Here is a 12876-nt window from a genome sequence, read left to right on the forward strand (position 1 = left end):
CTGGTGACATCAGCCAATTGGACTGATACCAGAATGTAGCGAGATGCAAAACAGGCAAGATGACCAATAATAATCAGATTTGAGGTAATAATCAGACTTTGTGTATGGCCTTCCAACCTCACTAATAGTCCTCTGTCTGTTCCAGAAGCGATCCAAGCACTATCATCATCATCAGTTATTTACATAGCACCACTAATTCCCCAATGCTGTACAGAGAACCCACTCACATCAGTCCCTGCCCCATTGGAGCAGATAAGACCCTGGACGTGAATCGAACTCATGACCCCAGTGAGGTGAGGCAGAAGTGCTAACCACTAAGCCACCGTGTAGCCCACTATGCTTCACATGTGTTGCTAAACTTTCTCGGTGATCGGGCCTATGAGCAGGATCAGCCTGTGAGTGACTATATCTTAGGTACGTAAAGCGCCCACTAAAAGTTATTATTACCCATTGTAGTAGTAGTGGGGATCACATGTTTATATTTATTCTTTTATAAATGCTCTGCAAAAAGTAGGAACAGCGTGCTCAGCTCATAGTGCCTTGTTTCTCAGTGGACTTATGTACTATATATATATATATATGTTGGAACTGAAATATAGATTGCTTAGCTAATGAAGTATCACTGCACAGCACTCAAATGTAACCACACTTATTTGCTTTAGGCAGACAGTCTTTAAAAAGAAGGCTCTCAGACATGGAAGCCATGTAATAGTATTTTAATATATTTCTACAATCATTGTCTAAATAAGTATTATTTGCATATATAGCACAGCCTATTATATTGGCAAAATAATGAATTAGTATACTATAATTAAATTATATCAAATCCACATTACTTACATTTGCACTGATTCCTTCCCCACCATCTGGTGTCTTGGGGAAAACATCATACATTGAGGAGACATATGTAATTACTGACTTTTCATCTGGGGAAGAGACATCTACATCTAACAGAAAAGAGGAGAAATGTATTATATTAAATGTGTTATATACATTTTCTTTTTCGTTGTTTATTTACAATGAAAAATTACCTTCAGGATCCAGAAGTCTTGTGACGCCCAGTTTTTCAGCTACATAAAAAGCGTTTTCTAGATTTGTAATGTTGCTTTGAACAGCAACAGTATCCATGTCAATCAGGTCCGGCCTGGAAAACAATGTATAGCATTATGGTATTAGAATGAATAATAGGTGATATAATTTGTAATATGAAAATTAAATTGGAATTAAAGACACCAATGCCATTAATCTGTCCGTCAAGGTAAAACAAACACTAACAGTCGCCATTTATAGACCCTCACCTCACCTGACCCTAACCAGTCCCGCCATGCAGCTGCAGGACTGCTGGAGAGATTGCTGGCACCCTCTACTAAATGGACTCATAGGGCCTGATTTTGAATTAGGCGCAAAGCGAAGAAAAGGAGCAACTTTGCACCTGGACAAACCATGTTACAATGCAAGGGGTACAGATTGACTTATTTTTTTGCACACAAGGAAAATACTGGCTGTTTTTTCATGTAGCCCACAAATACTTGATAGCTTTATTTTTACACTGAAATTAAAGTTGATTAACCACCTCATTTTTACTATTCATTGGCAGTCTGCCATGCATCTGCAATCTGTTCCTACATTTTAAATTTACCTCCTCCTCTAATGCAACATGATGTTGCCAAAGTGCAAATTTGCTTCTTTTCTTTGCTTTGCTTCCTAACTCAAAATCAGGCCCATGGTGTGTTCCTGCATAGTAGGGGATGTCCAAAAGTGGTTAACCCCTTTACAGCAAGTGCTATTTTTGCTAAGAAAAGAATAATTAAAACATAAAAATATAAATCCCTGGCAGGTAATACTAGGACTGGAGAACCGCAAGATGCCCCCCATTCAATAAGATGATTAAATAAAACAAACTATGAAGACCCAACAAAATTGGATAAAGAAAAGCATACAACTGTATTCAATGAACACTTATACTATACTTGTTGTATAGTCCTGGATGCAGAGATAAAACAGATCTTATTTCCATATATTATCATATGACATCAATTATATATATTAAACTGTAAATTACTTGTTCCATCCCAAAATAATTCTCAAAACTATAGTGAAACCCATAACAATTGCATGTATCACCATTTCACTGTTAATATACCAGAAACTTTTAAAAGTATAATATGCTCATCTTACTGTCAAATAAATCACATTACTGCCTCTATTAAACTAGGCTAGTTTAATTTATCTGCCTAGAAAAACACGTACAAGATAAATGGGCTGTGAGTCTCCATTTTATTCATATCACTTTTTTTTAAGATGACAATCTCTGATAGCAGACAAACATTAAGATGACTGCAGGCTATGTCAACTTATCATCTTCTAGTATAGTTCCAGCTTCATTATAACCAGTATATGTGCATTTATCTCTATTTCTGTAAATGTCACACCAGTGTTATAGATACAGCCATATTTAATTACATCTCATTGTTTCTATGCACTCTCAATGATGATAGGTTTCAGGAAAGGAGCAAAAAAATATTGAAAGTAAGTCTAAAAATATAATTACATTCCACATATGCATACACTGTAATATTTATATGTAATATAACATATGTTACACTGTTTTGTATAATTGTGGTATCATTAAGTCCAAGAAGCTTAAGTTGGGTTGAGTGGGACTTGTGAAGTTATCTGGGGTGATTTAGAGTAAGTAAATCCAATCATTAGCCTCATTAAGCTATTTACAAACCCAGTGATCAAGTTTTGTGACAATTTCCCAGTCCAATAATAACTCTACAATGACTTATATGATATATATTATGCTTTTGAACAAGAGTATGTGCAGCGATTACACTGCTGGAAAACAAATACTTCTGTATGTTTAACATAAATAATGTCTCACTTGCCCGGATAAGATAATTTTAACGAATACAGTTGTTGATTTTTCGCAACTCTCTAATAGGTTATATTCCTCCATAAATTGTGCCGCTCCGCAGTTGCTGCAAATCTTTCCCTATTCCCTCCCTTCATCCTAAGCAAATATTTCCTCATTATGCAATTAATTACCGCTTGCCAATCAATACAGGAAGTAAATGATAAATAATTTTTTTTTAGGAAATTTATTAGGTGTACATAAATGTTCTATAGAGATCCTAGGACAAACGCTGAATGAAATCATAGATTGTTGTATGTAAGTCTCATTACTGTAATCACGTAATCATGCCTGCATAGTGTTTTCTAAATTTGCTTTATGCATTCACGCTATCCATCCATGTCTCTCACTCTTTATTAAATGTATCCATGATTTTGCAATAGACCGTCTGGACACCACTGGGATGCTATATAGTCAGACTCCTCCACAGACACTTTGCAGCAGTTGTCTGGTATGGAAAGACAGTAGTGATTGTTAAACAATAGATTTCACACAAGTAACTTAAATGCTGGCTGGGTGCTGGCATTTAGGGAAAGTTTAAAAAAATGCTCATCTTAAATTATGTTCCATAGCAATCAATGTCATGGCAGATACTGCCGCACAGAGCACTTTAAGTAAAGCAGTTCACTTTAAATGTGCAACGCTTTTTCAGCAACAGTTAAAATGTATGTAAAATTTGACATGAGAGTTTCCAGTGCTGAAAAGGTACCAGCATTTAAAGGGACCATATGACACCAACCTAATTGATTTTAATTTCTGTTGGTGTCAAGAGTTTTTTTCATCACATTAAAAAAATGACTGAAACTAAAGCACAAGTTGCAATTCCCATTTCCCAATTTGTTCTCAGTTTCAGGCAAAATAGAATGAAACAGACGTTTAATGGGATTACTGAAAGGAAGTCTGCTGTGTAAAGAATATCGTCCTTCCTACACAAGAGCAGATTAAGGAGCGGGCCAGCTAGGCAGCTGCCTGTGGCACTGATCTAAAACAGGCACCAAAAACATCACTGTGCCACCCCACTTGTCTACCAGACATACATCTTTATGACCCTCTCATATTTCTTTTTTATTTTATATCAATTCTTTATTTTGAAAGGTCAATAAAGCTTATCTTATCCCTGATGATACTATTCACACTAATACACCCTCATAGCTGTCCCAATCTCCACTCTAAGCCTCACTCACTCCCCTTGTTTCAGCTGTGCCCTCTTCCACTTAGAATGTAAACTCTCTAATGAGCAGGGTGCTCCATACCCTTTGTTTTCATGTCTGAATTTATTTTGTCTGCATTGTATGTCCTTGTTTGATATATGTTCCTGTTTTATGTATGTCCTATTCTCCCTTCTCGGCGCTGCGGAGCACTGTGGTGCCTTACAAATCTACGATAATAATAAATAATAATTTTATATCAGTGTGGCCCCTTCCGTTCCTAAGGAGAGGTTTCTTCAATATATTAGATGAGAGTCACAGGGACTGTTCCAGATAACTATAATAATCTTTTTTAAGCTAACTTTAAACATAATTATATCTGTTGTATTAATATACTGATTATATGTACAATTTTCATGAGTGTCCCTTTACATTACTATAAATAACTTTGATGGTATTAACTCCACAGGAATAAAAGTAAGTTGACACACATTTAGTGTTTTTCCACAGGAGAAATACACTTTCATTTTCTACTGAACACATATCATTGGATACAGAGATGGATAAACTGCATAATAATTCACAATTTGATATCAACATGAAGTTAACTATTGAAAATGTTATTATTATATCTTGAATTATGCACCATTTTTTTCTTACAAAAAAACCATGGCATATGTTTGGAACTCATACTATATGAATCCTTATTGAAAGTTATAATGAACATGAAGCTAAGCCCCTAGCTTCCCAGTACTGTAGGTTGTATCTTTTGCTTTGTCCGCCTGAAGCATTAACTAATTATTATCACGTTTAATCAAAACTCAAATGAAAAAAGGTTTTATAAAAAATTGTTGCATAACAACATTAGTTTAATGTTACAAACAGCCTTTTGTTAATGCAAGACTGTCCGAGTTCTTATTCCCACATGTAAAGTGATAATATATCAAGAAGAAATAAGATGAATTGTGCAGAAAGGATAAAAGGAACTATATATTTCTCTACTTATAAATCCCTGAGTACTTAAGATAAAATATAATGTATGTAGCTTAATTATTTGTATGTAAGTATGATGCATTCGGTTGTCAGTACGTACTGTAATCATCTACTGGTTAGTGATTCCTATGAGCAGTAATGAACATCTTTTATTCACTAAGGATTCTAATCAAGTAAATATGATAGTGCCCTGCTGACTATATTAACAATACAAATGTACACTTTGATACACCTCTGATGTGCTAAATAGGATTCAATTTATTGAATTGAATGGTGTCCTTCAATCTCTCACTTACACCCTTCATCACTTGGTGCTCTGTGAACTGTGAGTTACATGAATCCTGTACATCCAGCCTCTTACAGTACATCCAGGGCCGCCGAGAGGGGGGGGTTTGGCGGGTACATTTTACCCGTTCCCGGGCTTGACAGGGGTCCCGGGTCGGGCCTTCGAGTGCTAATTTGTGTTAATTCTTTTCTATCTTTTTCTATTTGGTGATTTTTTTTCCCGCAGGGGGGGTTTGGGGGGGGGGGGCGTCCTTGGTGGGGGGAGCTGGAACGAAAAAAAAAAAGAATCATACTCACGTGATCGGCGCCGCGTCCCTCCTTCCTCCTTCCTCTCTGCTCCATTCACACTGACTGCTGGGCGTGACGTCATCAAGTCACGCCCGTCAGTCAGTGAGGAGCGCCAGACAAGACCGAGCCAGAAGAAAGAAGAGAAGAGAAGAAAGAAGAGAAGAAAAGAAAAGAAAAGAAAGAAGCTAACAAAAGGTAAGTATAGAAACGGAGAGGCAAGGGGAGGGAAACAGAAAGGGATAGTGCTATAAAGAAGAGGAAGTAAAAAAGCAGGGGAGAGAGGCTGAGAGTAAAAAAAAAAAAAGGGGGAGAGAAGCACTAATTAAAAAAAAGGGGAGAGAAGCACTAATTAAAAAAAAGGGGAGAGAAGCACTAATTAAAAAAAAGGGGAGAGAAGCACTAATTTAAGAAAAAGGGGAGAGAAGCACTAATTAAAAAAAAGGGGAGAGAAGCACTAATTAAAAAAAAGGGGAGAGAAGCACTAATTAAAAAAAAGGGGAGAAGCACTAATTAAAAAAAAGGGGAGAGAAGCACTAATTAAAAAAAAAGGGGAGAGAAGCACTAATTAAAAAAAAGGGGAGAGAAGCACTAATTAAAAAAAAGGGGAGAGAAGCACTAATTAAAAAAAAAGGGGAGAGAAGCACTAATTAAAAAAAAGGGGAGAGAAGCACTAATTAAAAAAAAAGGGGAGAGAAGCACTAATTAAAAAAAAATGAGAGAGAAGCACTAATTTAAAAAAAAGGGGAGAGAAGCACTAATTAAAAAAAGGGGAGAGAAGCACTAATTAAAAAAAAGGGGAAAGAAGCACTAATTAAAAAAAAAGGGGAGAGAAGCACTAATTAAAAAAAAGGGGAGAGAAGCACTAATTAAAAAAAAGGGGTGAGAAGCGCTAATTAAAAAAAAAGGGCAGAGAAGCACTAATTTAAAAAAAAGGGGAGAGAAGCACTAATTAAAAAAAAGGAGAGAGAAGCACTAATTAAAAAAAAATGGGAGAGAAGCACTAATTAAAAAAAAGGGGAGAGAAGCACTAGTTAAAAAAAAGGGGAGAGAAGCACTAATTAAAAAAAAGGGGAAAGAAGCACTAATTAAAAAAAAAGGGGAGAGAAGCGCTAATTAAAAAAAAAAGGGCAGAGAAGCACTAATTAAAAAAAAGGGGAGAGAAGCACTAATTAAAAAAAAGGAGAGAGAAGCACTAATTTAAAAAAAAGGGGAGGGAATCACTAATTAAAAAAAAGGGGAAAGAAGCACTAATTTAAAAAAAAAGGGAGAGTAGCACTAATAAAAAAAAAAAAAAGGGGAGAGAAGCACTAATTAAAAAAAAGGGGAGAGAAGCACTAATTAAAAAAAAAGGGGAGAGAAGCACTGATTAAAAAAATAGGGGGAGAGGCACAGAGGGAAAAAGAAGGGGGGAAAGCAGCATGGAGGGCTCAATGTAGTTGTGATGAAGCGGCACAGTATTGTGTGTGTGTGTGTGATGGCACAGGGGGCTTGTTGCAATGTAGTGTGTGTGAGGTAGGTGGTGGCTAATTAATGGGCGCTATTTTGTTTGTAGGGTGATGTGGGGCAATTTAATAGTGGGGACTATTAATTTAAGATGGGGTGGTTTGGGGTCTATTGAATATGGGGGTGAGTTTAGGGAGAATGAGGTCTATTTATTAAATGTGACTATGAGCTATTTAATGGCAGTGATGATTGAGGGAAATAGGTATTGCTGTTTGCAGGAAGGGAATAGGTTTATTTATTAAATGTGAATCCTATTATTTTAATGTTGGGGCTGGAGGAAGGCCTAATTATTAATCATGGGTGCTATTGATTTAACGCCGGGGCTGGCTGTAATTTTCTAAATGTAGCCATTTTTTTTTCCAAATAGGTCCTTCAACATTCCAGGATCCGGACAAGCCACAACTAAAGAAAGCCACAGGTGGAGAAAGCCACAGGTGGAGAAAGTGAGAAGAACAGGTAGAAGAGAGCAGCACAGTGTGTGAAATGTTGTGATTCTAGTAGGGACAATACCAATTTTTGGTGAATGTTGTGCCCAATCTAAGGTGCAGACCAAGACTGAACTCTCTGTGTACACACTGCATTGTTTCTATACTACACTGTGGTGCTAGATGTCCTGAAAGTCAGGAGTGCTTGGACATATGTGACGCTCCGGCGAATTGAGAGCCTAGTGATTTTGATGTTAGTCACGCCCCAATGGTGCATTTGCCACTCCCCAAAATGCATGACTACACCCCCGAAATTTTATTTTGCATGCTCGACTATAAGGGGGGTCCCCATGAATTTGTTATACCGGGGCCCTGAATTCCTCTTGGCAGCCCTGAGTACATCTAAGCGTTCCTCTAGGTCCTCCTTTCCTTACTCTCTTCCTTCAAACAACTCCCATTTATCTGGTTTTGGATCGGGCTCTGATGACCTACATGTATCACCAAGGCACTTTTGCAAGAGCCAGCAGACTTCTTGCAGCTTTGTCAATACTCGAAGGATTCGCTTGCTCCTATAAATGTAAGGCCAAGGTTTTGATTTTATACTTGTTAATAATACCTATCATGGAGTGGAAGAGGGTTATTTCTTTAATTAACCTCTGCATTGCTATCACTTATAAGCCTTGTCGCCTCCAGAAAGAGGATTCTTTTGCTCCCCTTTAATAACCAAACTGACTAATTACTAGTATTAAAAAAATTCTAAAGAAATTACACATCATATCCTATTACTAAAACATTAAATAAAAAAGGGTCATGTAATCATTATCAAAAAAAAAATCTTCCCTAAAGCTGGGTACACACTACAGAAATTTCAACCAACTTTTTATGCCGAGCGATTTTACATACGATCGATGGTCCGATCGCTCGGTCCATGGACTGCATACACACTAGCCTTGTTTAGGACGATAAAGGGAAGAGCGGACGTCCCTTTAGCGACTTTTTACAGCCATGTGGTCGTGAGCAATGACTGTAATTTCGTACTCACTGTTGTGGATTGATCAGAAGTTTATACACACTACACGACGGAAACGAGATTGGAACGAAAATATTAAACGGTACGACCAACCAAATGAGGCGACAATGGTCCATTTGGGCAGACTTTCGACCATCGTGTCACTGCACACACTGACCTGACTTTTGAACGAGTGGTCGTATGTCGGCTGATTTAGCCGATTATTGGATGAAAACTGTGTAGTGTGTACCCAGCTTTACTATGGTGGTAATTGGCAAAATGTATAGGCTTTTACATATATGTTTACTTTGGCAACATAATTTGCAAATATTGCATCAATACATTGTATATGTTTTAAATGTAATATTTGTAGTATGTGGAATAATTGTGATTTTGGTAAGAAACAGCAGGTGATCTTCATCTCTTTATGAATACGGACATAGGTACGCTCTGCATATACGGCACTTGCCGTATCGAGACAGACACAGTACACTGGGATACGAACAATTTATATGTGCTATACAAAGTCCCAGCAGAACGCAAAGAAAAAAAAAACCTCAATAATTGTCACGTGATAATAATATAGCCATTGATCAAAGAATATTAAAAAAGGGTTTTTTGTTATATATACATTTATCAGGATGTTATGAATATCCACTGTACATAAAATGCATTTTTATAGTTGCTCTTGATTGCAAACACATGTTTTAGCGTGAATAAGCAGCTGTCATCATTATCACGCAGCCCTTACACCTGCCCTGTAACTGGTGCAAATGACACGACCATCTTAAAGAAGCCCAAAGCTTTAATTGCTGCCTGTTGAGTGCACTCGCCCTTGGCACATCCTTACTGTACAGTGACTACGTGCATACACCCTCACCCTCCTAGGCTGTCGATGTTGCGGTAACACAAAGTACCTTTGAGTCCATTCCAGAGGCACTTCGCTATTAATTGAATATACCCCCTAGATTGCTCATGATTTTATGTTTATACGTTGCTGAAGGTAAAATCATATTTTCAAGGGTTGCTGTATGTAATCCGGTTAGGGCTGTAGTGTTTGTAACAATGCTTCAGGATTATTTAGGATGAGTCACTAGGCAATAATATCACATTATGTAGTTTGAACATGAAGAGTGTTGCTTGAATCCTTGGCAAACTACAACATGATCAGATGAATATTACTCTTAACTATTTATATCTGTCACAAACGCTCTGCACAAATATGTATAAATGCTGCAGATAGCGTCATATACATTGTATTGTTGTGCATGCATAGACATTTTACCAAATTACATTGCACCTTCTATGAGAAAACACTGTTTTGATCATCTTTAAATAAGGGTAATGTTCCTGCTGTTTTCTTAGTGCTGAAAAAGTTACATCACTGTAACCACCATAATGTGGATGTTATGTAAATGGTGGCTAATTCTGATGTAAAAAGCAGTGTGCGTTCCCAAAATGTTCGCTACGCAGTGCACACTTACAAAGTTTTTAAAACCTCCCCTCTGGGATCTTCTGAAGGTGAACTGTGAGAACAGAAGGTGTGGGGCACAGCGAATCGCATCATTTTGTCCCCGCATCCACACTGCAATGGCTGCTCGGAATTCGGGAGTCTCCTGGACATACCAGACATTCCGGGTCAGTGGGCAAATATGACTTAGCGTCATCCATTCCAGCTCCCACTAGACCAAAACATTGATGCATTTAGCAAAATAAAGATTGCCTGATTGCAAAATTATTGTTCAAGTGTTTAATTTTATCCCTACTGTCATGACAACAGCATGAAATGTTAAATGCACAAACAAAATCTAAATGACAAATTATATAATATAATATAAAGTCATGGGACCACTACACAATCCAAAATCAGCAGCTTTCACAAAACAACCAATGTATAGGTGCACATATGCTGAAGTGGTTTTGTTAATATTTATCAGGAAGTTCCAGTCTATCAATATTGCGTTCTAACTCTAATCTTCTAGAGATGTCATCTGTGGTGTCCCTCAGGGATCTGTTCTGGGATCACTGTTTTCCGTATGACTTACCCACAGTCTGTAAACCAGCTTCTATACATATGTGTGCATATGATACAATCTTGCATGTGCATAAATTAAATATATCTGTCCTGAAAAAAAGTGCTGCAATCTTATTTCTCTCCGGTGGATAACTGTGAACACTGATAAAACAGTAGCATTGTTATTGTTACAAAGGCTAAATTTACAAAGTGTATTACACTTGGTCTAGTTATTAAAACAACCTTCATCGCTAATCTGACATTGGTGTCCAATTTGTTTACGGCTCACTCCTAAGCTTTCCTTTGGTTCACATCTAGACACCCTGACATCCGAACTGGGCTTGCTCTACAGAAATAAATCCTGTCTAATGCCCATGCACAGAAGTGCATTGCCCAATGATGCTAACGCTTATATAAGACTACTTTATGGTACATTTTAGCCCCGCACACACACACCAAATTCACCTTGTCAAGTTTGATATAGTTTACAACTCAATCAGTCACTTTGTTTTGTTGTGTAACTAGAAAACTCCACATTGTAGATTCGCTGTCCCTGGAGTCCAGGTGTAGAGTCCAAATTGTCTTTCTATCATTCATAAGGTTTCTGAACAATTTACGTCCTACCAATGCATTTTAACGCACTTATCAACTAAGATCTACTTTCAGAAGCCAGCTAATATTTCCTAAATTCAATAAGGAGTCTGGTTGCTCTGTCTTCTCCTACAAGATTCTCATTTCTGAAACAACCTAACTGGGTCACTAAAAAATGCCCCCTTTCTAAACTTCTGTCTCTCTTTTCTATAAACATTTCTGTGACTGTAATACTGCCTTTGCAACCAGGCCACAATTGTGTTTAATGTATGCATGACACACGAGGAAAGAAAAGTAAGAGGTTACTCAATAAATTCCTGGTATAATACTTTATAATCCAATAAATAATAGTTGCACCTAAATAATGCATTTCAAAAGTTTATTAAATAAGCTCCAATTATTCTAAAGAAATGTTTGGTACAAAATGTACAATACTGAGCTCTACTCACATGCTCTAACTTTATATGGTAATAGCAGTCAAATTGGTCTCTGCAATAAAAAGAGGTATTTGATATATAAAATAATTGATGTTTTTGAAATGCTGGCTCAGTCACCTGCAATGCAGTTAGCATTATTTTTATTCAAAGGATTATGACCCTGTTCTAAATAGTAGCAGCATTGGTACAACTGAATGATCTAGCTTACATTTGTAACTTCACACAAATCTGGTGGACCTACAATGATACAGACAAATATATGTTTATGTATATTATTTATCTCAGTTTAGGGGCCAGTAAAAAAAAAATACTGGTCAAGCCAATGGTAATGAATTTAGTAGCATTAAAACTACTGTTACAATAAATGATTTCTTAGTGACTCATGTCAGCATTCCTAACATCACGTGGGGTACGTATGCAGTTTGGCATTTTATCCTGAGGTGGTAGTACACACTCCCTCTGTAACTGTAGCTACATCATATAAATATATATGTTCCAGATAAGCAGTGTCTATGATTCATTAATAAAAAGCAAGGTCTAACAAACTAGATTGAATAAAAAAATATATATTTAATATTATCTTCATGGAAACTATAGTAAAGATAAAACCTGAACAGGAACTATTTACTTGAAACCTGAGCATTTTTATTTCTTTGAGGAAATCAGATTTGTAAATACTCAATAGTAAAAAAAAGAAGGTGGGGGCGTGTCTAGCACGAGACAAGATGGCCACCAAAGCAAGGAGCTCTAGCAGTGGGTTAAAGCTTATAAAATCAAGAGGCTAAAGATGGACATGAATTCCAAAATTGCAACTGACAATGAGAGCACACAAGAATCCTTTGCAGAAACCCTTCTCCGCTGCTTTCCTGTTCCCATGGGGAGACAGCCTAGTGAGTGGGCCGAAGATCCTGTAATGGCCTGTACATCATGTGGACGGTGACACTGCCAAATCTGCACAGGAGGAGAAAGCTTTATCAGACTGCACACAAACCTAATCCTCTAATAAGGAGAACAGCTCTGGAGGTGAGATATTATTGCAAATATATATTAGACATTTACCACCCAAACAGTATATGGAGGCTGCATTTAATAGAATGCTCAAAGAAAAATATTACCGCTATGAGACAAATTGTGGAGAAGTTGGAAGACAGGGTACAGTCGCTCAAAGGCATAGGCTTACAGCACTCTGCATAATTAGACCTACTCAGGGAGAAAGTTAAACAGCAGTCCCATGTTATATTTTCTGTCAATAAACACATTCAAGAT

The 12876-nt window shown here is 37.2% G+C and overlaps 1 protein-coding gene across 23 annotated transcripts in view; it reads right to left on the reverse strand.

Annotated features, from left to right (window-relative positions):
• The window catches only part of DST (dystonin), a 474923-nt gene that overhangs the window by 207155 nt on the left and 254892 nt on the right, over positions 1-12876 (reverse strand). For all 23 annotated transcript variants that reach the window (XM_075202543.1, XM_075202542.1, XM_075202533.1 and 20 more), the window contains 2 exons: positions 1032-1144; positions 841-947 (listed from right to left, as the gene is read on the reverse strand). In XM_075202543.1, coding sequence (XP_075058644.1) covers positions 841-947; positions 1032-1144 — 220 coding nt within the window. The remainder of the gene's footprint in view (positions 1-840; positions 948-1031; positions 1145-12876) is intronic.

This window comes from Mixophyes fleayi, chromosome 3 (genome assembly GCF_038048845.1).
Source record: "Mixophyes fleayi isolate aMixFle1 chromosome 3, aMixFle1.hap1, whole genome shotgun sequence".
Classification (NCBI taxonomy): domain Eukaryota; kingdom Metazoa; phylum Chordata; class Amphibia; order Anura; family Limnodynastidae; genus Mixophyes; species Mixophyes fleayi.